Source organism: Marmota flaviventris, chromosome 14 (genome assembly GCF_047511675.1).
Source record: "Marmota flaviventris isolate mMarFla1 chromosome 14, mMarFla1.hap1, whole genome shotgun sequence".
In the NCBI taxonomy this organism is placed as follows: domain Eukaryota; kingdom Metazoa; phylum Chordata; class Mammalia; order Rodentia; family Sciuridae; genus Marmota; species Marmota flaviventris.
Window position 1 is genome coordinate 85,376,049 of NC_092511.1, and position 27,490 is coordinate 85,403,538.

A 27,490-nucleotide genomic window follows, 5' to 3' on the forward strand; every position below is an offset into this window, starting at 1 on the left:
CCACTTTTTATACCAATTGAGTTTTTTAAATTAACTTGTTGTTTTTAGATATACATGTCAGTAGAGGGTACTTTGACATCATGCATCCATGGAGTATAACTTCCCGCTCTTGTGGTTGTACTTGATGTGGAGTTTCGCTTGTTGTGCATTCATATAGGAACACAGGAAAGTGATGTCCCATTCATTCCACTGTCTTTCCCATTCCCAGCCGCCTGCCAGTTGAGTTCTGTCTTTTATTTTCTAATTTGCACCAAATATTTTTCCACTAACATAGAAGATATATAGTTCCTTTATTACTTTATTATTGTCTTTCTATAATCATTATCAGGTTCTTACTCCTCAATAGGACATGACTGATTTTATTTTATTCAATGACTTTATCTTGGTATTTAAATAATAAACATTTCATTTTAGAATAATTTATAAAAAGTTGCATAGGTATTACAGCTAGAATTTCCATCTTGACATACTTTTAAACTTACTGGCTTTTGAATTTGAGGCTTTTGATTCTTGATCTGACTTCATTGTGAATTATTTCTAAATAGAGTCAATTCCTAAGACATTTTAATTATTAAAAGCAGCTGTAGGGGCTGGGATTGTGGCTCAGTGGTGGAGTGCTCCCCTAGCATGGGTGGGACCCGGGTTCAAGCCTTAGAACCACATAAAAATAAAAGCATTGTGTTGTGTCCATCTACACCTTAAATTAAAAAAGAAAAGCAGCTATAGACCTTCACATTTTTAGAAAAATCAACTCTCAAACTTTTTAAAACATGATTATGAGATATGGTGTGACTGAAATGAAATTGTTAAAACTGAAGATTTGATACATTATTTATGTATGTTTAATATTTGATTTATTTTTGTCCTGGGGATTAAACTCAGGGGCACTGGACCACTGAGCCACATCTCTAGTCCTGTTTTGTAATTTTTTGTATTTAGAAACAGGGTCTCACTGAGTTGCTTAGTGCCTGGCTTTCGCTGAGGCTGTCTTTGAACTTGTGAATTTTTGATGTAGTTAAAAAGTCTTAAGAATGCAAACAACTTAAAACCTCAGTTTCCTGAGATCATGAATTCACACTACCATTAGGTACTTCTCTTTAAATTTTAACCATTTACTTCCAACCATAATGAATAGCTCTTTAGTTAAAGGTGGGACAATCACACACATCAGAAAGTTTGAAGTCACTAATTAGGAAGTATAATGAGGATTAACTCAACTCTAAATTTGTATGTCCAGTGATTTCCTTTTGGTCTCCAACTCATCCTATTTGCCTGTCCAAGAGGCAGTGGGACCAAGCAGAGTGCACCAACACTGGCCACAGACACCCACCTGGTGCAGAGAATTGGTCCTCTGCCAGGGGAGATGGCAGTCTTGGGGAACATGGTTGATACGCAGCTCAGGAAGCAGTGAGGAACCCAAGGCCTCCGCAGTTCCAGAAGAGCTCACTAAAATTTCTGGACTCCACCGGGATCACACTTGTGCATAAAAACTAGAAAAGAATATTAGGTGCTTTGAAACCATGTCAGGTGGTAAAAGAGACAAAGAGTATTCCGGAAGTCTGAAATCATGAGTTTTCTTTGCAGATTGATACCTCTACAGGTATTGGGCATTTTTGCTCAGTTAGTTTCACTAGGTTGATTTCTAGTGGAAACTTCCAGAAGAACATTATTTTCACTAGAAGGAAACAAAATGAATGAGAATGATCCACTGGAAGGGTGAATGAATACACAGAGAGATTCAGAGGCTGTCAGGTCTCTTCGCAGTGCGGGGCTGCAGGGACACCTCACTTGACTAGTTCCTTCTGGGAACGCCAAGATTCAAGGGATGAGTTATTTTATTTGAGAGCAGTGCTCCACAAGGCTGACATGCTGGTCTTGGGTCCATACCAAGTGGTGTTCTTGCTGGGAGTGTAATTCCATCTACATGGACCATTTGCCTAACATGTGGGACCCTGGGTTCCATCCCAGCACCACCAAAAATTTTTGTTTCAATGTTGACTAATAAAATTCCAGCTGCTCATCTCTGTGTTCAGCTATATGTGGAGAAAGATTTCCTTGTGAGGACTCATGTATATCCAAGAACATTTACTGTGGAAAAGAACAACCCTCCCCAACTCCCAACCCAGAAATCTACCTAATAGGAGATCCGCAGCTTACCAAAGCTGTGGTGACACCTTGTGGACATTTCTTGAATCACAACTGAATTTTGTCTTTGATTTGTTCTCACTGAATGGCTCCCTACTAAGTCCCAACCTTTTAAAAATAAGGATCTTTCCTAGTCCATATCCTGATAATTGCTTCTTTGAAACATCTTTATTGAGCTATATCTCACATATTATTCAGGTTATCTGTTTGAAGTGTAGAATTCCATGGTTTTTCATATATCAAATAGTGCAAAGCTTACCATAATCAATTTCTGAATCTGACTTCACCCTAAACAGAAACCTCCAACCCTTTAGCTATTTTGCCCAATTTATTTACCCCAATCTTAGATGACCTGCTATTTCTATAGATTTGCCTTCTGGACATTTCATACAGATGGAATTAATATAATATGTGCCATTTTGTCTGGTTTCTTTAACTTAGCATAATGTTTTCAAGATTGATCCAAGCTGTAGTTTGTATCAATACTTCATTCCTTTTTATGGCCAAGTAATATTCCACTGCATGGCTGTGTCACAATTGATTTATTCATCAACAATTCACAATCCCCCTGATGGACATTTGGGTGGTTTTGGCTATTAAGAACACAGCAGCTATGAATGTTCATATACAGATTTTTGGAGGAACATGTTTTCAGTTCTCTTAGATATATATTTAACTTTTTGAGGAGCTACTAGACCATTTTCCAAGGCTGAACCATTTTACATCTCCACTAGCAATGTGTGAAGGTTCTGATATAATTTTTTTTAGTATGCTCCAACAAAGTAAGGTGCTACTTTGAGTCTAGTAAGGCTTTTTCAATTCTTAAACCATCTAGATATAGTAGTATGTATAGAGAAATGATTGTCATGAAAAGTTTAACATAATTGCCAATTATTCTGCCATTCTGAGATTGAGTATATTTCTAGTTTCTAGTATGTGTGTAGGTTTTAGTTTTACGAATGGGATTTTACTTACTTTCTTCCAGGTCAACATCAGAAGTCTCTCTGAATTTGTATGTGACATGTGAATTCTGAATTTGCATGTTATCTATATAGATTTGGGACATGGGACATATTACTCACTGTGTGTCCAGACACTGCTCCATGGGCCTTTGGGTTTCTGGACCCTGCAGAGTCCGCAGCCCACAGGTTGGGAGCTGCTGGCTTAGTCTGTAGTTACTTGTTGCCTAAATTACTTGTTTTTGTTAGGAAATGTGTTAAATTTTATTTATTTTTTTTTTTTAAGCACTCACTGAAAATGACCGAGACAGCCAGTCACCATTAAAGAATCCTCTGTTATCCACGTCAAGACCCCTGGTGTTTGGGAAGTCTAATGGCATGTACCTCTTTCATTATCTGTCCCCAGACACAGTTGTCCTTGCCACCCCCCCCACCCCCACCCCGAAGCCGCTGGTTTCTGCCCTCCCTGGTGAGAATCACCAGGGAGACCACTGCTTTCATCCAGAGGCCTTCGCGGTGGAAGTGGTGCCCACTGGGTTCCTTTCTCTCCCTTGCCATTCCCCGGGGCCCTCTGGTGGCAGATTCTCCCGGGGAACACAGATGGGAATCTGTAGTCACTGTAAAAATCTCCTTCTGACGGAAACTCTTGCTTTTTAGTATTTTACGGATTTGCTTAGTGGAATCCCCCTTCCTTTCCCATGCCCATCGCCGTGCTTGCTGTCATTGAATTTATTTATTTATTAATGTTTCCCTTTGTCACAAGGTGATACAGTTGATTATCAGAAGCAGCTGAAACAGATGATTAAAGATTTAGCCAAAGAAAAAGATAAAACTGAGAAAGAGTTGCCCAAAATGAGCCAGGTATGAATTTTCTGTGAAGAATATGAACTGTTTTGTAAAGAGATTTTTGTCAAGATTAGTATTTAAACTTGGACCCCTTTTCTTCCAAAATTCAGGATTATTTTGTGGAGCTGAATATTATTAAGAGATTTAAATTGTGATCATCAGATGTTCCAAACTCTTCAAAATGAAGCTGCTACATACTTCATGCTTTTTTAAAAAAATATTTTAAAAAATTGTAGATGGACACAAAATTTATCTTTTTAATGTGGTGCTGAGGATCAAACCCAGTGCCTCACACATGCCACTTCATGCTTTTTTAATGTCTATATGAAATTTACTTGTTCAGGTTGTGATAACAGATTTATTCCTTAAGGTAGTAAAAGCATTTGGGGCCACAGTAGACAGATCAGCCTTTAAAAATAAATTAATTTTAAAAAGTGGGCTGGGGATGTAATTGAATTGGTAGAGTGCCCATGTAGTAAGCCCTGGGATTTCTAGTTCTGCCACACGCACAAGTGCATTGTTAAAAATCACTGCCTGCTGGGTGCAGTGGCGCACACTGTAATCCCAGTGGCTCAGGAGGATCACGAGTTCAAAGCCAGCCTCAGCAAAGTGAGGCACCAAGCAACTCAGTGAGATCCTGTCTCCAAATAAAACTACAAAGTAGGGCTGGTGATGTGGCTCAGTGGTCAGGTGCCCCCGAATTCAATTCCCGCTATCCCATCCCCCCCCCAAAAAAAAATCATTGCCTGTATCATACATAGCACCCAGTCTCCAAAACTTTTGAGCTTTTTCCAGAAAAGGGGTTCTTGCTTACATGTACTGTATAATAGTAGTTTTGATTTGAAAAGGGTCTCTCAATATTTGAGAATTGCAGCTTAAATTAGTTAAGAATGTTCCTTTATCTTAGGACTTCCGGTACTGTGTTCTGGTCTCTTTTAGAAGTTGTGCTAATGTGCACGAAGCCCTGGTTTTGATCCCTAGCACTTAAGGGGGGAAACAATGGAATTTAGCATGCCATGTTTCTTTTTTGTAATCACAAAATCTTTTTTTTTTAATAACATTTATTTTATTTATTTTTTATGTGGTGCTGAAGATCGAACCCATGGCTTCACACATGCTAGATGCACACTCTACCCGAGCCACAACCCTAGCCCACAAAATATCTTGATTGGTATTTCATAGCAGGTGTGAGAAATGCCACCACTGTCTCTATTTTACTAGGGAATGGCTCTGAATTTTCATTCTACTCCTTAGAAACATGAGTCAGTTAAATCTGATCACCCAAAACTGTTTTTGTTGGGTGGTACTAGGATCAGAACCAGGGCCTGCCACATGCTAGGCAAAGGTAATACCACTTTTTAAAAAAAAAATATTCCACAGCATTAAGTACTGTGTGGTGTCCCCACCAGTTGAACTTACCATTAATTTTATTCAATGTAAACATTTCAGCCATTTCCACCATTTTCTTATCTAGAATAAACTCCAGCCTCAACATCCTTATAAACAAGCTATAAACTTATAAGCCTGTGAGCTTTAAAGCTTTAAGGCAAACTCTCTTCACAGCTTTGGTTTCTTAGGAGACATTTGTACAAGTCAGCCTGCTGTGTACATCTCCAGGGACACTTGTGCAGTTCCTATGTACATACAAATGACCCATGTCCAGGTGTGTTGAGTTGGTGCTTTCAGAGTGGAAGGGCAGTGACTGCCTTCTGTTCTGCTTCTTCAGGACTAGTTGTGCTTTTTCTCAGAGTTCTTTAAAATACATTATACTTCCAACCTGGTTATGCTGCTATACATGGGCTTTTCCCCCCCCTAATTTCAGAGAGAATTTATCCAGTTCTGTAAGACTTTGTACAGTATGTTCCACGAAGATCCAGAAGAAAACGATCTGTATCAAGCCATTGCCACAGTAACCACCCTGCTGCTGCAGATCGGGGAGGTGGGCCAGCGCAGCAGCAGCTCAGGAAGCTGCTCCCAGGAGTGTGCAGAGGACCTGCAGGCTTCAGCTCCTTCTCTAGAGCAGGACTCTGTTTTCATGGACCCTGGGAAGACGCCCCAGGACCCCCAGGTATTTCCTGAGTCGGCAGAAGGGGACTGGACTGTCTCTCTTGAACATATTTTAGCATCACTTCTTACTGAACAATCACTAGTAAACTTTTTTGAAAAGCCACTGGACATTAAATCCAAACTTGAAAATGCCAAGATCAATCAGTACAGTCTCAAAACTTCTGAAATGAGCCACCAATCACAGCCTGAACTCAAGCTGAGTAGCCTGTAGCAAGATCATCTGCCTTGGGCACACTGGAGTCTGCTATACCAAAGCACGGACTGGACCTTCTTGGGTCATCAAACCACAAACCCAGATGTCTAAACGTCATTCTGAGCACATTTTACACGCTGGTATCTGGAAGAGCAACCTGGCAGTGGCTGGAGGAACTGACAACGCTTGGGCATTTCTGTATTCTTGAGGGGACTCAAGTTGGACAGTCAGTGGCACAGGTCCCCACCTGTTCTTTCAACGACTGGCAAGTTCACTTCCATCAGATTTGCTGAAATGGGTGTCCTGCCACAATGCTATTATGATTTCATTCTTTGATCAAACAGATGTCTCTAACAAGGGACAAGGGTCCCAAGCTCTCATTTATCACTTAGAATGAGAGGTGATGAATCAAGTACATTTTCAAGGTCTCAGAGCCACTGTCCGTGCAATTGTATTTGGCTTTTTTTTTTGCACTAGTTTTGTTTCAATGCTGGTAATTGAAACCATTTTAATATATTTGGTTGTATTCACTTTATATGTCCTTCCAAAAATGTTGTGTACAAACCATGCTTTCAACGTGGGCCTCCAAGTTTTTTAATAAGAAACCTTTTTGTATTGCCTCAGTCTATTTTTTTTTTTAACCTTACACCAAGGTGGATGGTCATACTGGTGAATGGACAAGCTGGAATCTCCCCCTACCCATCTGCATTCGCAGAGGACAGTGCAATATCCTGGAGACGTCCACAATCCCACACTTGCTTGGGTGGACCTTTAAGGTGGGGGGGGGGGGAGTCAGTGGTGCACTTACCAACTAAACCGAATCCCTGACACACCTTGAAGCCTGAATCTTGATTTGTTATGATGACCTCAAAAATCTCTACTTATGAACCTTAGCTCTAAAAATAACTCGAGTGATAATTATAAATGGGTTGAAATAAGACTCTGCCTCTCGGTTTATCTGATTACCTTATCAAAAATCAATTATTTGGAAGGAGGGTATAGCGCAATGTTGTTGTGCTTAGAATGCAAGAGGCCTAGGATGACCTCCAGCACCATCACCCCTACCACAAAAATCTATTTTAGAAGGTTAAGTGTATTCAATACAGACAGCAGCTTGAAGACATGCTGCCGTTTCCCCCCACCATTAAATCTAAGATTCTACAGGTGTGTTTACTGATTCTCTGGGGGAAAAAAATCTTAGAATGAACGAAACTTCCAAGTAAAAGCATTAACATCACACCTCCAATTTTGCAACAACCTAGAGCAGTGGTTCTCAAGTCAATCACCTTAAAAACCCTTAGACCCTGTCCAAATAGACTCCAGGAGCTAGGCAGGAAATAGAATGTAGGAACAACTCTCCAGATGACCCCACAACCACACATGACAATCAGACAAGGAAAACCAAAATAGTTTTATGACTTTATTTAACTATCAGCAGTTAGTTCTCATCCACATTGACTGTCTGTAGATCTGCAAAGGAAGTGATAAGACAGCATTCATTCATTCTGTATTTAAATACCCCAAAAATCTTTTCTAGAAAATTCTGGATATAGTTCTATTTCATTTCCCATATCAGTTTTGTATTTAAAGTGAAATTATGCCTGTTACTCATATTCCTGTTGGAAAGTTCCCAGGCACACAGTGCACAGGAAATATCCAAAGAGATGAATTCAGGTTTTAAAAAGGGCTGGAACGTAGCTCAGTGGTAAAGTACCTCTGAGTTCAATACCTTGTACCAAAAAGGAAGGACTAAAAAGTCATTTTTACAGTTTTATGGAGTGGAGTGAAACTTACTTTTGAACGTGGTAACGGGGACATAGGTTACCAAAGTATAGAGCTTGTTTGGTGAATCTTCATCCTCGTTACGTTTTCTGGATAATCGCACACGAATACGATATGGGACATTCCTAATAAATGGAAGTGAATTGCTGGAGTCAATTCCTCCTTTCAGAAACAACCACCGCATACATTCACAAAACCCTTCCTTGCTTCTTCATCAACCAGCCACTATCTGTCCCTGGTAGATATACCAAGGAGGACTATCATCTCAGGACGCATGTATATTAAAATGTGTTAAACATCCCCACCAGAACCACCCCGTCTCTACCACACCTTTGCCATTTTTCTAGCTGGTCCCCTGCTTCTACTTTGGCACCTTGTCCTTTCCAGTATCAACACCCCCCACCCCCCCCTTTCCCAATCTTGGCATTAACATTTGGATCAGGCAGTTCTTTGTGGGAATTGTCCCAGGCATTCTGGATAGCCACAGAGCCCCTGGCCGTAACAACCCAGGGGGAACAGAGCTGGCAAAACTGCCCAGGTAAAGTACCACTGCTGTCATGTCATGCTGGGCGTGCCTGATGTCTAGGCCCAGGGCCCTGCTCCTCCAGCCTCCTTTGTGAGGGCTTCCAGGCACTTCCTCTACCACTCTCACCATCCTCCCAGATGCCACCTTGCCTGCTCTCTACGCAAGGCCCTCCTCTGCCCCACTGCTGCCTTCTTCACTAATGTCTCAGTGACTGTTAAAGGCCTCCCTAAAGATGCTAGCTCATCTTCTGAGCCACCGTCACAGTACTTTCTTTATACTTCCACGTAGTGACCAAACTAGGAAACTCACAGGAACTGTGCAAAGTGAGTAGGACAAGCTGTTGTCACCACAGGAGGTCACTTTCTAACAAATAATCTTAATACCTTATTCCTTTGGCCCAGACAGCTTTGTTGAGCCTGGTATCAATGCGCACATCTGGAGTTCCCATCTCTTTCATGGCAAATTTCCGGATTTCTTTGAGAGCCCGAGGAGCACGCTTCTTGAAGCCCCTAGGATTCATATATAAGTGAACAAATTAAAAATGCACATGAAATTGTGTAAATACATACACAGCATGTCCTTCCAAAACAAAAACCTTAAAACTAGGCAGGAATAGCCTTTTTGCACCAGTATGCAGTGTCCAGCAATTAGCATCAACACTTGGACGAGATGTGTACTGCATCTCCACTTACATAAATACCAAGTGTCCCAGGATTATTTAGAGCACGCTTTTGAAAACACATCTTACTTGGTCTATGTGTACAGAGCAAGGGCTTTAAATGTGTGGGTAGATTTCTTAAGTTTGAAGACAAAAAATTAATCCTATTCTATGGAAATTTAGGTATGTGTCAGGCACTGTTCCAAAGGCATGAACTATATCCATTAACTTACCACTCTCAAAACTGAGCTCAGGACCAGTAACCCTCCATTCACAATGAAGGTACAAACTTGTTTAGATTTTATGGTTTTAGTTAAATAAGAAATGCAAAAGCTCAGAACTTCACATAGGCTAAAAAGGCCAAATATTTGCACAAGCCAAGGCTACTCAAGCAACCTAAAGGTGCCCATAACCAAGACTCTTCCTTTGCTCTGAGCTCACCAGCCTCCTTGCCATTTTTAGAGCCCAAATAAGCTCATTTCATTCTTATTCAGAAATAAAAGAGTGCCAGAATTACAGTAGTCAGCAAAACAACCCCCCAGCATTTTTTTAAAAATATTTTTTCTTAGTTGTAGATGGACACAATAACTTTCTTTCTTTCTGTTTAATTTAGTGCTGAGCATCTAACCCAGTGCCTCACATGTATGAGGCAGGAAGGAGCTCTACCACTGACCAAAGCCCCAGTTTTTGATGTAGCTTATGCAAGTGACCACCAAGTACATCAGACAGAATAAAGCACTATAGAAGAAGACCAGGAAGAAGAGATGGAGAGTTAGAGAAGGGCACAGCAAGTCTCAATATAATGACCAAAGGGGACACTGTGCTCAAGATCTAAAGACAATGATGGCAGTCATTTAGCTACCCAAGGCAGTAGGGGAGAGTAAAAATAAAGCAAAACAACTATTTTTAAACATGAACAGGCCTGGCATGATTAGGTTAAGAATGGGGGTGAGGGCAGTACAACTTGTTAAATTGTGAATGCATTCAGAAGGTACAGCCCACAGGATATGGTGAAGTGCCAATAAATGAAACAGAGAAGGGCACAACAGGAATGAGATGGGGTAGAGATAAGACACCAGGAGTCTGGTTTGGCCCATGTAAAGTCGGTGCCCATTTACTTAAGCAGAGATGGCAAACAGCAGTTGGATGTCTGAAGCCTGTAAGATTACTTTTTACAAAGTATGGACAGAAAAGAGAACTTCATCCTGGTACACCTCAATATTAAGAGGGTGGTGTGAAGACCGGGAGCACCGGGTAAAGGAGGAAGGACAACAGGACTACGGAGCCTGGCATTTGTATGCTGGAAGCATGAACCCTTAGGCCACTTATCACCTTAAGATTCTAAATACTTGTTGCCTTTCACTACCAGGAAGGCAAGGTCTTTGATTCCCTGCCTATCTGCATGCCCAGTACAGTACCTTGACAGTCAAATGCCTGACTTGCCACAACTAAAGGAGGGGTGTGTAGCAATTCACAATCAACATTAACACACAAAAATGGACACCAGATAGACCCAGAAACCACCTGAGACCACAAATAAAACTGCACCTAATGCTCACTGGCTGACAGGTCACCATCTGGCTGGGATACCAGGCCAAATGCAAATGCTGCCACATTTACATCTCTTGCCAACGTGGGTCTTAAGGAGATCACCCAGTCAAGTCCAAGAAATTCTGCTCCACAAATTGGTGAGCTAATAGAACATTTCACCACGTCTAACATTTTTCCTATTTAAACCTCAAGTAACAAGAGATTTGGTGTCTATTGTTATCAGTTAGCTTGATGGGCGAAAAAGGGGGAAGACTTCTCAAGCCCTAGAACCAAAAACTAAATCACAGAAAAACAACAGAACACCCCAAATCACCCCCATTGCTACATATCATACACCCGTGGGTCTTCACCATCTATTGCCAATGCTGACACATTTTATTTCTAGCGTTTTACCTTCTGGCATTACAACTCTATCAGTTATTAACACATATCTGCACGGGTCAGAGAACAAACAAGAACCCTATTTCACATTCAGGGCTGGACAAAACTTAATAATTTTCCTGCAGTCTACAGATATTGTTTGCTTTCCCTCATTCACTCTGACCTTTTGGCCTGTCCGAATTTAATTAAAAAACAAAAGCACCGAGTGTAACGATCACCACCAATTTTCTAAAACTGACTCTTCCTGAAATCTCAATTCCTCTGGACAGTACACTTGAAACCCCGCAAGCCTTCAGAAAAGTAGCTGCAACACAAATCTTGATGGATCACGCATTTCTAGAGCACTTAGCCTTTAAAGACTCGCCAGTCCTAGGAGGACAACAACCAGGCGCCTAAGTGGGGCGGGCCAGACCCAGGCGGAGGGTGGGGGTACTCACACTCCATGGATGCGCTTGTGAATGTTGATGGTGTATTCCCGGGTCACGACCTCGTTGATGGCAGAACGGCCCTTCTTCTTCTCGCCACCCTTCTTTGCGGGAGCCATCTAAATACAGGCAGGAAGGCTTAGAACAAGCTCAGCGAGACAAGCCCAAGTCAAATCGTCCCTCCCGGCTTGGCCTCGCGCTGCCGGGGGCGAAAACCTCGGCCAGGTAGGTCCCAGCGGTCCATGTTCGAGCACGGCCCGGTCGGCCGGCCGCCCTGCAGCTTAGGCATAACCGCCCCTCCGGCACCCTCGACCCGGAAGCCCCTGCAGCCCCGGCTTTCGCAAGCCTGCCACTCTCCCTCCCAGGCACCGGGAGCCCTTTAACACAGCGCCGACTCCCATCTCCCAGAAACCGGAGCCGGAGCCAACTCCGACAAGACTCCGCTGTGCTCGCCAGCACAATTCTGGGGGCTGATGGAGCCGGATTCCCGAAGCTGGAACCCCGGCACCCATACTCACTCTGCCAGTCCCAAGTTGGAAAGGAAGGGCGCGAAGGATTGTGGGAGGGAAAGCCGCGTTTGCAAGTACAACTTCCGGGTCGTCCGGAGGCGGGGACAGGAGGTGTGGCTAGGGAAGGGGAGAGGCGAGGCTGTGACGTAAACGAGGAGCGCCCGGGTAGCCGCGAGGGGGTCCTGGGGGCGGAGCCTGGTGGGGGCGGTGCCTGGGCGGGCGCGGCTGCGCTGATCTGCAGTGCGCTCAGTTCTGGCTTCTGCCGCGGGCTTCCACCTGGCTACTTGCGAAGCGTGCGGGGAGCGTCTTGTTCCTATTTTCTGTCTTCCGAGGGAATCCAAACCAAGGCCCACAGGTGGATGGTAGCAGAGCCAGGGAGAGAAGACGCTTGTTTGTTTTTCCAAATATTTATTTGTTTTTCCAATATTTATTGCACCTCTGTTGGCGCTGTACCTGACTGGCCGTCCCAGGGATGATTGCGCACGGCCAGAATTAAAGCGCTTGATTTTTCCAAGTCGAAAAGGCCTGCGTAATGCCGGGCATTTCAGAAAATGGGAAAATTCTCAGACCCGGAGCAAGTTCTCCCTAACCTAGGGGTTTCAGCAATGGACACATTTCAGAATCTCAGACAAAAAGACTGGAGGCAGGTAGTTTTGTGGCTAGAGCAGGGTCTCTGATCTCATCAGGAAGACGGGCCTCTTCATCCTTTAGAAGGATTGGTGCTATACCCGCAGGTTTCCCAACAGCCCTTCAAGGTAGGAGGTGGGGGTGGAAGAGCAGCGCTCTCCGGTACTAAGCCCCACCCCACCACCCACAGCACCCAACTGCAGCGGACACCGAGCCTCTTAGCAGAAAACGAGGTCCTTTCTAGCAATCCCCTAGGGACTCTTATAATAAATTAGGCTGAGAAAACACCTGCCAAAAGCAAATGGGATCCTTAGGATTACTTTAGCCTAATGTTTTGTTCTTGTTTGGGAACATGCTGGATACATGCTGCCTCACAAAAAAAAAAAAAAAAAAAAGTTAACAAGGAAGAGAGGTGGAGGGCACGATTTGTTTCAACTCAGTGACCTTTGCTCTCATTTCCTTTCTTCCTCCCCTCTGCCTGCCTGACCTTTTCCTCGTGTTCAGGCATCTGAAAGCTGCCACTGGCCTTTCACAGGTGACTCATTTGGGATCACTATTCTGATCCTGATCCGCTGCAGTGCTCCGTGAAGATGGGATCCTGCCCTTTCATCTGGCTCCCAGCGCCTAGAGGGGAATTAAAGGCTAGCCCTCTGGGGCAAAGGAATGTTTAATAAATCTGCCAGCTGCCTCATTTCCATGTAACTGATGAAATGTGAATAGATCCTTATTGTTGAAGCAAATAGACTCCTCTGGTGGAAATCTACAGAACAGCCCTCTTTATGTCAATTTTGCTTCCTTCAAGGTTGAATAGACCTGTAATAAAGACTGTTTGCTTTGAGGAGTAGAAACCATAAGCCTTCCTGGGGTTCTCTGTGTTTCAGTTCAGCCCTTCCAAGGCATCTTTTCCTCCTAGCCTCTGACCAACCACTGACTGCCAGGTCTAGAGATCCAATTACTTATGAGTTCCTGTGTTTGTTAGATGTACTAATCACCCATGCCTTTTTTTTTTTTTACTTCTAGTGATTTTCAGTAGATCCTTAAAATGAAACAACTTCTGAATGCTTCCCAATTAGGGCAGCCAGAAAGAAGTAGACAGGCTACATTCCAGTCCTCTCAGAGGATGACAAACCCTAAGGGAGGAGAGGGTCCTAGACAATGTCACTCTGGGAGGGCTGAGCTCCAGGAATTTCCAGTGGAACTTTCCAAGAGGAGCAGCTCAAAATATTTTTAAGAGGAAAGAGGCCTGGTAATGAAGAACATGCTCAAGTCGTACTGTGTGGGTGGACTGGGGCCTGGGAGGTTGGTGAGGAGGTTGTTGCTGTGACCCAGCTGAAATGGGGCCTGGGTAAGGCAGCTAATAGTGAGGCAGAGGAAACGGATGGTACAAAGAATATTTGAAATAAAAATCAACAGATCATGGGATGGCATGTAGAAGGAAGGCCTCGTGGCTAACAAAACCACATTAGAAACCATCATACAATATATGATCTATTACGTGGGAGAGATCAAGGTGATTTCATGACTTTGAAAAAAAATACAGTCTTGAGTCAATAACAAAATTTGTTCTGAGAGATTTGTCTTCTGAGCATTGCTAGACAGTTCATCCTTGTGTGCACACTGCAGAATGGATGTACACAAAGCTAGATGGTTTACCTGCCTCAGCCCTGGGCAGCGTGGTGTATACAGTCACCTGTGTGGACCATCAGAGACTGACCATCATGCAGCACATGGCTGAATGTGCTTTTAGCTTTATCACAACAGAATGACTCAACAGGACCCATGTAGCACCCTTATCTGCCTGCTACCCACCAGTGCCTGTTCTCCAGGCACCCAGAGTTTAATCTCTCTTTTTAACCAAAAGGAAACAAGACTTCTTAGAGAGCAGTTGATTCCATGCTTTAGCGCAGAAAAAGAAATCAAGACAGACCATGATCCTGATGTTCTAGAAAGAAATCTGGTTTCCAACGGGCAATGCTAAAAAGATAATGGAATCAAATAAAGGAGAACGCTCCCACTTGTTGGGTTGTGCTGATTCAAGCATAAAATAATAACAATGATTGCTTAGAAAAACTGAGTTTATAAAAGGTCATGTGTTCATGACTTTGTGCTTAAAGTAAAACATAAACTAATAAAAGGGTAATTGTAATTTTAAAAGGAGTCAGTGTAATAGCAGTGCCTAAGAGTGGTTAGGCAAAAATCTGATGAGAAAAAATCCTCTTGTTTCCAGTGAGCATTTTCCCCCAAACAGAATTCTTGTATAGTAAAAAGTTCATGAGAAATTGTGTCCATAAAGCCACAAACGGCATTTCTTTGGAGGATTCAAATTATTTATTTCTCTCGGATATTAATGGCTGACTTTGAGAACTTCAGGCTGCACTTATACAACACGATGAGAAAATCCAAAGTGATTTTGTACCAAACACTCAAATTTTCCCAGAACAAACATTAAGCAAGTGTGCATAATGTCATGACTTAGAACACTCTAATAGTTGGCCAATTCACCATGTTGCATGTATACACAAAATTTTTAAATTGATTTAATGAACTTTAGTTGTCACAAGAGACAGAAGATGCTGCATTTTAATTGAGTTAGTTTAAAATATCTTAAACTTGGTGTACTCCAGAGTTCACACTTCAGTTGGGTCTCTTCAGCCAAGACTGTACTGTTTTCCAAATAGAAAGGTCACGGTTTTTCTGGAAATAGGGCAGGGTTGCAAAACAGCCTTTTAATGAGCAAAACTTAATGAATCAAAAGATTAGGGATTAAACTTCCCATGATGTGTGTGGGTTCAAAAAAAGATTATACAATGAGTTTTCCGAGTTTATCCAAATTCTAAACGTGTGTAACATTTAGGCAGAGCTAAATTCAGTTAGTGTGGCATACTCCACCCTCTTTTAATGGCTGGCAGCTAGAAAATTCTAGGGCAATGAATACCCTGTGCTCATTAAGAATCTTGTTCCATGTAGCAGTAAGGATGCTGACAGCCAATTAAAATGCGAATACAATTAAAATACACTTTTTTTTTACAGAAAAAAAAATCAGATCTCTAACTCTTTGAATTTATCAAACATTAAATTAAAAAAATAATCCAGTTTCGCACAGACCTTTTGTTTTAAAAACAGTGTTCATTTCTGGTTCTGTCAAAGAGTAAATGCTCCTAGTGCATGCAGAGTATTTTGAGTTCTCTTTTTCTCGGGAATAGTGCAATTATGGGACTGGTGCCATCCACAACTGATCCTAGTCATAGAACTGAGAGGAACTTTCTCCACTTTACAGAGAGGGTAGAAACAGAGAGTAATGCAACTATGAAACAAACTTCACTCTCCCCAGCGGGTGCTTTCAGAAAAGGACATGATACCTTAATGGTTCTCAAACACAGGGCACCAGAGCACTCCATGTTATTGTGATGAGCCCCTTGAAGGGGCAGATGTCCATAGCTGGCAGGACCCTTGGAGATACGCCAGTGGCATGTGTGTGCCCACATCTTACACACAGACTTACTCACCCTGCTCACATGGCTAGTAACTATGTGTTGGCAGTGAGAATCCATAGAATTCCAGCCTGGGTGAGTTTAATTACAGGCAATGAATGAATGCGGTGGTGGAGAACATCTTGGTTGTCTCCCACAGTCTATCCGTGCCTATGACCTTGGATATTTTCTGTTTTCATTTCTACCATGAGCCTTTTTTGAGGCACAAACTTTAACGATCAAGCTGATAGACTAGTGCACATTGCAGCTCATGAACCTTAACACCATCACCTGACTTACTGTATCACTTTTGACCTTGAATATCCCCCAAACGCTCATGTGGGCTTGATCCCTGACCATGGCACTATTAGCAAGTGGTGGGACCTTTAGGTGAAGCCTATTGGAAGGAAGTTAGGTCATTAAGGGTGTGCCCTTTAAGGGGTATTAGGACCCTGGCCCCTCCTCCACCCCCCACTCCCCCCCCACCGGCTTCCCATTCCATATGAGTTGAACAGGGGTCCTCCTCCTCTGTCCTGGGCTTCTGTGAAAAGGTACCATGCTGCCACAGGCCCAAAACAACAGGACCAAGAGACCATGGACTAAAACCTCCGAAACCATGAACCAAGAGAAACTTTTCACCTTTTTAAGTTGATTATTTCAGGTATTTTGTCACAGCCATGGAAAGCTAGCACACACCATTTCCGAATCTTGAAACATCTTGAAAAATAAAAAAGCTTCCAGGTGAAAAGATGTATATGCGTGGATGTAGAAAAAGGGACAGAGGAAATTGTACAAATTTGTTAATTTATTACAAAAGTTTCCACTCACAGAAAAACACAGGAAAACTTTTTATACTTTTTATATTTGGGGAAGGAACTGGCGTCTCAGATACAAAATAATTTACACATAATCCGTACAATTTTATTTTATATAGAAATAGGTAATTATTACAACAGCTGTACAATTCACTACACTCATAATTACATAAAATCTTTTCTTTAGAAACATCTCAACATAACAAAACATACAAAAAAAGCAAAGTGCATTTTGAAAAGGAAAAATCCAATCCTCAGAATTATCATGAAAGATATGTAGGAAGATGCAGCATTCGCACTCAGGGCCAACACGTGGTGGGGGTTCCCGGGGAATGCAGCCCCCCAGGCTGCTTGGCTTATGAAACCTCTTCCCTCCTAAGTCTTAGCGTTCTCTACAGAATTCTGGAAAATCAGCCGCAAAATTGTGCTTGACTTTGAGTCCACTTTTGTAGTTGCAATCAAGGAAGTAAACAGGAAACAGTCCAGTGTTATGTGTGGGTAGGTGGGTGGGTGGGGACAATCACCACTAGGAGCGCACTGGGTGAAGCCTCCTTAGGATCTAGGCAGAGGGTGTGAATCTGCAGCTTGGTTAATAACAACCAGCTTCGCTGACTGGTGGGCTGTTTTTGTTAATGTGGGCTCCAAATGAAGTCATGAGACCTTATTATTTTTAAAAACATAAAGTGCCTAAGTTATTTCCTCTGTGCAGCTGTGCAAATTAAAACAAAAGCAACCATTTTAAAAATAATGAAAAATAATCTCTTTCTCTCTCTCTCTCTCCCCAACAGATCTCTGACCCAGTCCTTCTCCAATGCAAAGGAAAGATGATCGGGAGAGTGAAGGCCAGCTAGGGCGCGGGCGCACCGGGCGGCGGTGCGCGCTGCGGGGATGCGCGAGGGGCGCCGTCTCCGCGGGTAAACTGGGTTTCCGGGCCTCCCCGGGGCGTTCAGTTCCCGTCCCGTATGGCTGTGGAGGGCGCCCGGGAACCCTGGCGGCCAGAGGGACAGGGCCAGCATTCCTGATCTGCGCTCCACTGTCCCCGTCGCTGCGCTCCGCGGGGATGGTTACCATCCAGGAATTCTGAAATGTACGCAGGGTGCACGAAAGCCAAGGGTTTAGCGCAAACCCCTTCCCCCACCTCCCGTGGCCGCCCCCTCGTCCATTGGTTAAAGCTGATTGTGTCCCGACGCCAGGGCCAGGGCACTACCGGGGCGGCGGCTGGAGACCCGACGACTCGGACAGCCGGCTGACCCTGCGGGGCGCGCGCGCGGGCTGCGGCTGCGCTGGGGGCGGCGGGGTGTAGCCCAGGGTCCCGGGCTGCTGGGCGTAGGTGGAGAGGAGGAGCGAGTCCGGCTGCTCACCGTGCAGAGAGGTCGATGCCTGCACCGGGAAAGGAAAGGAAAGGGGCTCAGAGCCGTCCTGTGGTTGGTCAGCCCCTCGGCTGTCACTTCCTTACCCGGGGAATGAGGTGGTGGGAAGGGATCTGGGGCTACAGATGCCATCAGCTGCGGGACTTCCCAGAGTGGAGTCGAAGCACCCTTTCCGGAGCCAAACTCTGCCTATGCGGGGTTCCGGGGTTCCGTATGACCCAGTGGCCTGGGGCGAGGCTACCCAAAATGATTTCTTTCACGTGTGCCCATGATGGTCACGTGGCCTGGATGTTTTTGGATGATGCTACCTGGGGCCACATGCAGATAGACGACAGGGCAGAATCCGTGCACACTAGGTCTCATGCTTTCCACAGCTGGTCCCTGCTCCCCTAACTATCCCCCAAGCCACCGTTCACCAGCATCTAACAGGAAACATCACGAATTGAACTTCAGCAGCTTCAGCAGGTCAAACTGACTTGGAAAGCTTCAATCTTATTTCCCACTCCTGCCTCCCAATGAATGGACTTCTCCAAGCAGCCCAGAGCGGCCTGCCTCCGGCCTTTAAGCCCTGCACATGGGTCTGGTGCTTGTGCTGGGTGGTCCAGCCAAAACAGTTCTTTCACACCTTCGCCTTCATCCACGCTTTTGACTATTATTTCCTGGGTGCGTCAGGTTCTGTAGCAGATGCCTCAGAGTGCTCCCCCTCAAGTCCCTAGCTCCAGGAAGGCTCCCCTCCGCCGTGTTCCCACTGGGCACTCATCCAGAGCCTGCCCCACACTGTGCTAAGGCAGCTCCCTAGCGCACTCCAGGGCCTTAAGGGCTTCCAGGTCTCCAAGGGCAGTGAGCTCTTTTGTCTTTACCCTGTATCTTCATGCATCAGATGCCTGCAAACCATTGCTGCTACTGCTGAAAAAAAATATATGAGGGACCTTAACTACTCCCCACGCACCCCTGCCTTGTCACTTCCTATTTCCTATCCACGGTCATTTCCGGGTCCCAAGAACTGAAGAGATCTATCTGCAAAGCCAATTTTGGAGTGACACCCAGTCTATGGAGGATCAGAGAGATATGAAAATTCTACCCCCAGACAGTTCAGCAGCTGTGCAGTCAAATCACCTTCCAGCCCTTTAGGGACAACCCTCTTCATCTTTATCTTGTGGTCCTCAAATTGGTTTGGCCACTGCACAAGGGTCCTCTGGCTTTGAAGATGTCAAGCAAGGAAGTGTAGACTGTCCTTGCTGAGAGGGAGCCGCCCAGGGCAGGGTGAGGGCTGGGTTAGAAGGGGTGTCCTCCCTGGGCACGTGTCAGGGAGGAGGCTGAGCCCTTGGGGAGCCTCGCAGGCTCCCACTGAGCCCTCAGACCAGTTGTGTCCACCCTCATTCCTTCCAGTGTGTTCAATAATTACTTGAAGTAATTTTTGCCTTCTCTATATTTTTTTATAAAGTCTCAATTTCACACAATGTTATTGTATTTGTTAAGACATTTTGATGGGTCTTTAACTAAATGTGATTTAATTTTGTATTTGTACACAACTTTATAAATGCACTGAAAAATCCAACAAAAATATTCATGTCTTTTTTTTTTTTTTTTTTTTGTACTGGGGATTGAACTCAGGGGCACTCGACCACTGAGCCACATCCCCAGCCCTTTCTTTTTTGTATGTTATTTAGAGACAGGGTCTCACTGAGTTGCTTAGCACCTTGCTTTTGCTGAGGCTAGCTTTGAACTCGCGAACCTCCTGCCTCAGCCTCCTGAGCCACTGGGATTAAAGGCATACACCACCGAACCCGGCCTCATTCATGCCTGACTTTAGCTCTAGAAAACATGGATATATCAAGATGCAAGATTATTTTTTAAAAATGGACCTTAGGTGCATACAACCGTATGAGGTATAAGAGCTGATCCTTAATTTTTCATACTTCACACACATACATTTTTAAAGCTTTAGCATTAGAAGCAATCAAATGTGGGTCTTTCTGGGACTTGCTTTTGTACCAGGGACAAACAGCCTTCAAAGCAAGGCAGGAAAAAGCTTTTCAGATGTGGAATGTGGAGCTTGGCTTCTCTCCCTAAACCCACGTGGGTCTCCCCACCCAGTGCCCACCTGTAGGTAGTGTGGTGGCTGCGGCTGGGCCTGCAGGGGAGCCGGCTGGGAGGCAGGGAAGCTGTGAGCAAGCGCTGCCTGCCCCATCAGCAGGACGGGGGTCGAGGCGCTGCTGCTGGTGGGGCGTGAGTCTGGATGCGGGAACACAGCCTGGGCCTGTGCGTACCTGTTAGTGTCACATGGAAAGGAGAAAAACAGATTCTTGAAGAAAGAGGCATTGATATGACTCTGAGAAGCATTAGCATCAAAGAAAAAAATAGGTAAGTGGGACTTGAACAAAACCTTGGTACATCAAAGGACACTATCAGCAGAGGGAAAAGGAACCCCCCCACCCCCATGGGAGAGAGTACTCCAAATCTGATAAAGGATTGAGACTCAGAATAAATAGACTCACGGATGCCCATCATCACCACCACGACCCCTACCAGCAGGCCGGTACCACCTCAACAACCCCATCAGAGCAAGGGACAAAGGGCTTCAGGAGACATTTCCCCAAAGAAGGGACACTAGGTGTGTGAAAAGATGTTGAATGTCACTTGTCAATAGGCAAAAGCAAACCAAAAGGAGCTACCCACTTCTCACCCATTTTGATGGCTATTATATTAAAAAATAAAACAAAATAACACTTGTTGGTAAGGATGTGGCAAAACTGGAACTCTGTGCACCGTTGGTGAGAACATAAACTAGGTGGTGCAGCCACTGAGGAAAATGGCATAGGGGTCCTCAAAAAATTAAACATAGAACAACTCTGTGACTGAGCAGTTCCAATTCTGGGTATATACTTAAAATAAGTGAAACACTTGAACAGGTGTTTTCACACTTAGGCCAACATTATTCACATTAGTTAAAAGGTAGTGACAACCAATGTCCATTGACATGTAATAGATAAAAATACATATATGTCTGTGCGTTTGTAATATACCATACATATAATAGAATATTACTCAGCCTTGAAAAGGGGGGGGGCATTTTGACACATGCTACAACATGAATGGCCCCGGAAGACATTATGATAAGTGAAATAAGCCAGTCACCAAAGCATACATATAGCATGAGGTACCTAGAAGAGTCAAAGTCACAGAGACAGAAAGTATGGTGGTTACCAGGGCAGAGGGAAGAGGGATGGAGTGTTATTGTTTAACAGGAGTAGAGTTTCAGTTGGGGAAGATGAAACAGCTATGCGGACAGGGCAACAGTGTGACTCTAGTTAATGCCACTGAATTATGTATTTTAAAATGGTTTAAATAGTAAATATTTTATTATGTACATTTTACTATAATAATAATAATAATAATAAAAAAAAAAAGAGGCATCGTTGATAATAGTCCCCTAACAAGGAGTGGAGAAAGGACCTTTGGGAAAGCTCTGGAAGATTCTGGAATTTTACAAAGAGACGTCTACTTTGCATTATATTTTTGCAGATGTTATTTCCCTGCATGGGGTCATTTGTAACAGGCTTGGGGACCCCCAACTTGCCCTGCAGGGAGGCCTCTGTGTGTGTGAGGCAGATCCTAATACTCCTTAGAGGATGTGTCCTTGGGTCGTGTCTGGAAGAGACAGTCGGGGAGATGCAGAGGGCAGAAATTATTGGTTTAAATGAAAACGGCAGATAAGGTTCCCAGAAGAAAAAAAAAAAGTCTATTTTTGCTCATTTACAGCATTTTAAGCATTTCTGGAAAGTGATGAAATAAGTATCTTTCTGCTTATTTGAATCATTTAGGAAGAAGAAGCAAAATCTGAAACCAAAACCAAACGCCGGTGCCTACCTGAGAGCAGAACAAGGAACTGTGAAAAGTGGCTTCCTGTGGAATGCATGTCCCTCTTCACCCCATGACCAACGGGAGGGCCGGAAAGTCTCAGGGTGTAGAAGATCCCAAAGAGACCCCCACACAGGACCCACAAGGTCACTTTGAAGAGTCAAGAGGCCGCAGAGGCCTCTGAGAGTCAGGTGGCTCTGACTCTGCCATATACAGTGTAGCTCCTTTGAGTTCTTTTTTTTGGGGGGGGGGGTGCTGGACATTGAACCCAGGGCTTTGTGCATGCGAGGCAAGCACTCTACCACCTGAGCTATACCCCCAGCACTAGTGCAGAGCCTTTGAAAACGTGACCTATCTGCTTTAATGCTGAGTTGCTTCGTTGATTAAAAAAAAAAAAAAAATGAATCATGTCCTTACGGGTCCCTGAGCCCCAGAAATGCTCAGTTACTGTCAGCTCATGCGGCAGAGGGACACGGGAAGGTCTTCTGGGGATGGTCCCTGGAGATCCTTACCAGGCCTCATTAGCTAGCACTGTTCTGGTGAACTTGGAACAACTAGGGTTTATATAAAACAGACGTCTGTCCAAGACTCATATTTTTGCCTCCTTTCAAAGGGTTGGAGACTATTTTCCAGTAACATTTATTTCCTAAATGAAGTGATTCACCTTTAGGTCTCCGGTTACCCTTATCCCTAGTGATGGGGCAGCTGAGCAAATCTGCTCTTGGTCCTGGGGGTACAAGTAGAAAAGAGCCCGGGGATGTGCCACAGGTTGCCTGTGTCCCCACAAAGTTCACATGTTGGGAACTTAACCCCCCAAGTGTCATGTTCATGATATGGGGTAGGCCTTGGGAGTACGTAGGATTTGATGGGCTCGGGAGGGCAGAGCCATGTGTCCTTCAGCAGGGGGCCTCGCCAGACACTGAGAAGATGCTGGCGCCCTGCTCTTGGACGGCCCAACCTGCAGAACGGCGAGCTTAATGAACCTCTCTTCTCTATAAACTCCCCGGTCTGTGGTATTCAGTTCTAGCAACAGAAAATGGATTCAGACAGGAAATGAGCAGGAGGAGGCTGGGTTTCGGGGCACCACCAAGGCAGGGGGTCTCAGGATCCTGGGGCCTAGCAAGGGAGCTCCAAGGTGCCTGTGGGACAGCCAGCAGGAGCCCGCGGGGGGATTCTCAGGGAGGAGAGAGGGTACCTTCACCAGGAATGTCACCAAGCCTTTTACACCTGAAAAGAAATCCCAAATGGCGCACACTGGGGAGTATCAGTAATGGTTCCCTCCAGGTGCTGTTCGAAGCTTGGAGCGTGGATACAAAAGTTGGTTTGCGGAAATGGGAGACGGTGGAAGGGAAGCCAAGGGGACGAGTCCCCATAAAGTGGCGCGCTTTGAGCCTGTCTTTAGTAGGACGTTCACAGTGAGCCCCGCCAGCCCGGGAGCATCGTTTTAAAGAGAAAGGTAAATCCAGCCTGGGCCCATCCCCCAGCCTGGGGGCTCTCTGCTCCTCCCTCCTCCAGGGCCACCTACTTGACTTGCCGTCCAGTCCTGCTGACCTCGGAGGGTTGCCTGGCGTCACAGGAGCCAGGCATCATGGGCTGGATGGGCTGGCTCAGCAGCAGCCTTGGAGCAGAGAGAGAGAGACAAGGTGAAGGTCAGTCAGCACCAGCTGCAGCCCCGACGGGGCGGCCCAGGGCAGCGGGCCTCTGGATCTTCTATGGCTGACCCTCGCCCCTGATCCCCCGACTGTTCTCAGCAGACCAGAAGGCAGCGGGTCACCTCCAAGGACCCCAAGCTGCTCCCTTGGCTGAGAGCATTGCATGAAGCCTGGCCTCGAACCTGAGCTGCCTGTCGTGGCTGAAGTCGGGGCTGGGCTGGCACTGGCTGGCGTCCTGGGAGGCGGCAGCGGGTGCGGTCAGGCTCAGGCCCGGAGCGGCTGGGCTGCTGAACTGGGGCGTCAGGCTGCTCACTGGACGGCTGCTGCCTTGCATCACCTGGGAACTCCGCATTGCCTTCGGGCCCTGGAGTATCATTTTTTGGCAAGGACAACACTTAGACGCAGGTCATCTTTCCAGGAAACCTCCCCAGACTCGTCCTTCAACCTAACCCTGGCCATCCCTCTGATGTAGGACCCACCAATTACGTACTGAACTATTTTGATTTTTGTGGCTGTCTTCCCCATTGGATTCCAAGTGCCTCAGGGATTCTTGGAATCCTGTGGGTCTTGGTCAGTGCCAAGTTTTTTTTTTTAGCAGACAAGTAACAAACGTGCATTGGACTCAATACTTTATCGCTTCACGAATTCCATCTCAGACACACGGAACTCCTTGCTGTTTCTCCAACTCACCAGTCCTACTCCTGCCTCAGGGCCTTTGCACATGCTGATCCATCTGTGAGGAACACTCCTCCCATCCCCATATTGATGTGCTCTGTCCGTTCATACAGTGATATCGTGGTGCTTATAATTTTTAGAGCTTTAACAAAATCATTTAATATGGGATAGTGTAAGCCCTTCCTAAGCTTTCCCCTTTCTACAATTCCCTTGGCTATGTCCACACATTGGTTTTCCTGATGTGATGACCCTTTGAATCAAAAGGCTGCATCTTCAAAAAACAAATTTGGATAAGGATGGATTAAACTCTCTAAGTCAGTCACCTATCAAAAATTTTCCAAATAAGTTGCATCTGCCCTGAGCACGTCCAGATTACTTTCTTGTCTTTATTCTCGAGATAATACAAAACTACATAACATCGACCTAATATTAAATATTATAAGTCATCCAGGAATGACTTAAAGTATATAGGGGCTGGGGGCAGAGGGCTTTCCTGGCATGCACGAGGCCCTGGGTTCAGTCCCCAACAGGAAAAAAAAAAAATTGCGTAAGGCGGATGTGCATAGGCTCCGTGAATACTGGGCTGCTATCTTACATAAGGGACTTGAGCATCCGTGATTCGGATCCACATGGGGGTTCCTGAATCCATCCCTGGCAGAGACTGAGGGACGACTGTACCTCTCCATATTGTACTCTATATCCTGGCTAAGTTCCCAGATTCTGGGGCTCCCTGGAGACAAGGACTCTGTAGTCTGTCTTTGCTCCCCTGTGACCACAGGAGCTCAGGGACGCTCACCGGGGCACTCATCACTTGGTGTAGACGTGAAGGCCCCAGGAGAGGCAGGATCCTGCCTTCCACCTGTGATGGAAGGGGCTCAGGTCCCCTTTGTTCCATTCCATTGAAGTGCCATTTATCCACCAGTGACCCGGTCACATTGTGAGGTCACTGGTGGTGGGTAATGAGTGGAAATGGTCTCAAGGGCAGGGCTTGGCAGGGACTTCAGGTGACCAGGAAGAGCCAGGTGGTCTGGGCTGGGACAGTTAGCAGCGGTGGCTGCTCACATGGATAGGGCTGAATGCAGTGGGCGGGGGGACCTAGGACAGGTGTGGAGGGACACGTGGCCAGCCATCAGCGAGTGCTTAGGACATGTGGCCATCAGTGAGTGCTAATTCAGTCTCAAAGCTGAAAGTTTCAACGGCGTGATGTCTTTAGGGGCAAGGGCATAGGAAAAGACTACAAATTGGACATTCAAAATGACTTAAAAGAAAAGCCACCACCATAATCTGGATCAGAGAGGAGCAGGTTTAGAGGAGCAGGAGTAGGTTTGCAGTCCTCGTGGGCTGCAGGAATCAAGCACCTCCTAGACTGTGAGAGTGTCTGCTATGTGTCAAAGACAGAGTGTGGACAGGGCACATTTACCTGGGTGGATATCACACTCGACTCTCTGAGCAGGTGCTGGTTGGTGACCTGGGTTGAAGCCATCTGTCCTGAAAGTTGCTGGCTGGCCACAAGCTGAGGCTGAGACACTGCGGCCGGCCTCTGCTGCAGCTGCGGCTGAGCCTCGGGCCGCTGGGCACTGCTAAAGCTCAGGGAGACAGCCGGCTGCTGCAGGAACATCTGGGAGCCGAAGAGAAACAGCTGTAAGGTTGAGGCCAGAGAGTGTGCCTCCTCCTGTCACAGTAGATGGTCAGATTCTTGGTGTCCCTGTTTTGGCTGGAAATAGATGGTCAACTCAGCTTATGGACAGCAGGTGCCTAGGATGCTTCTAGCATGTGAAACGCTCTGGACACCGTGGTTGAGTTGGAGAGACACTGTCCCTGCCCTCCCGAAGGTTGCCGTCCTGTGATTGACACCTACCAGGGTGAGAGAAGTTTAGATCCAGAAGCTCCATAAGCAATTTGAAGCACTTATCTATATTCTAAGTTGGCTTATCAGTTTCTTATCGGAAGAGGGGGACACTTTGTGAATCAAATGAGCACTATAAAGTGGTGGCAGACGGTTGGCTAACCCCCAGCATGGTCCTATCAAGTAGGATGGGGCCTTTTGCTGGGCCTTGGATTTCTGCAAACTGATCAGGGACAGTAACCCATGTTGCCCTTGGGAATCTTCAACCCAGTGTCCTCAGCTGAGGTGGTAAATTTGCTCCCAGGAAGCAGGGGACCCTCTCTTCCCAAGCAGGACAGTAAACAAAGAGAGGACGATACCATAGCGTGTCCATGTGCTTTAAGACCAGGGTTCAGTTCTATAGCCATCATGATCATCTCAGACGTGTCAGACATCTAATAGGCTGTGATACGTGAGCCTGATCATTTTAATTAAAAAGGGAACGCGACAAAGTTTGTAAAGAACGTAAGTATTCGTGAGAATCTCTATTTGAAAAAGTTTGTACAGTATACGGTTGGCCCTCCATATCTGCACAGCCAACCTACCTTAGATGGAAAATATTTGGAAAAAAAACCTGTATCTGTACTGAACACACACAGGTGTTTTCCTTGTCTCAATTCCCTAAGCAACACAGTAAAACAACATATAAGGGTACACTGCATTCACGTTATAAGTCGTCTCGAGGGGATTGAGAGCCCACGGGGGGCGTAGGGTGTGTGCAGGCACCACGCCATTTCACAGGAGACCCTGGAGCATCCGCGGATGTGGGTTATCTGTGGGGGTCTTGGAACCAATCCCACCAAGATGCCGTATTTGGTTGAAAACAGTTGAAGTGCTTGGAAAGGTTTTACTTCTTAGGTTTTTAACTTTTCTTTGTTAGATATGTGAAATGATTGAGAGATTCCGAGAAATGAAACTTGTAAATTAATGGCTTTGGCAGACACTGCGGATTATTCACGACTTGTTGAACTTATAAACTCGTTGAACATCAACTAAAGAGACAGTGAGAGGATTGTTCTTTTTAGTAGGTTTGTAAGAAACATAGGATCTGTAAGTTGACTCTATGTGTTTAAGAAAAACGGATTTAATAATA

General features: G+C 45.2%; 3 protein-coding genes across 5 annotated transcripts in view; 1 reads left to right on the plus strand and 2 right to left on the minus strand.

Annotated features, from left to right (window-relative positions):
• The window catches only part of Tbc1d8 (TBC1 domain family member 8), a 110,990-nt gene extending 104,161 nt beyond the window's left edge, over positions 1-6,829 (plus strand). For both annotated transcript variants that reach the window (XM_027950672.2, XM_071601834.1), the window contains exons 18-20: positions 3,391-3,480; positions 3,868-3,965; positions 5,773-6,829. In XM_027950672.2, the coding sequence (XP_027806473.2) occupies positions 3,391-3,480; positions 3,868-3,965; positions 5,773-6,228 (644 nt within the window). In that variant the 3' untranslated portion in view covers positions 6,229-6,829. The remainder of the gene's footprint in view (positions 1-3,390; positions 3,481-3,867; positions 3,966-5,772) is intronic.
• Positions 6,830-7,617: 788 nt separating this feature from the next.
• Positions 7,618-27,490, minus strand: part of Rpl31 (ribosomal protein L31) — a 306,946-nt gene continuing 287,073 nt past the window's right edge. Inside the window, exons 1-5 of one of the 2 annotated variants that reach the window (XM_027950673.1) lie at positions 12,052-12,134; positions 11,546-11,652; positions 8,902-9,027; positions 8,005-8,117; positions 7,618-7,680 (exon numbers count right to left, since the gene is read on the minus strand). In XM_027950673.1, the coding sequence (XP_027806474.1) occupies positions 7,649-7,680; positions 8,005-8,117; positions 8,902-9,027; positions 11,546-11,652 (378 nt within the window). In that variant the 5' untranslated portion in view covers positions 12,052-12,134 and the 3' untranslated portion in view covers positions 7,618-7,648. Of the gene's footprint in view, positions 7,681-8,004; positions 8,118-8,901; positions 9,028-11,545; positions 11,653-12,051; positions 12,135-27,490 lie in introns of those variants that run through there. The other variant, XM_071601835.1, reaches the window with a different exon arrangement.
• Npas2 (neuronal PAS domain protein 2) overlaps positions 17,905-27,490 on the minus strand; it is a 157,246-nt gene continuing 147,660 nt past the window's right edge. The window contains exons 17-21 of the mRNA XM_071601833.1: positions 25,933-26,130; positions 24,020-24,201; positions 23,711-23,803; positions 20,429-20,594; positions 17,905-18,334 (exon numbers count right to left, since the gene is read on the minus strand). Of these exons, the coding sequence (XP_071457934.1) occupies positions 18,158-18,334; positions 20,429-20,594; positions 23,711-23,803; positions 24,020-24,201; positions 25,933-26,130 (816 nt within the window). The 3' untranslated portion in view covers positions 17,905-18,157. The remainder of the gene's footprint in view (positions 18,335-20,428; positions 20,595-23,710; positions 23,804-24,019; positions 24,202-25,932; positions 26,131-27,490) is intronic.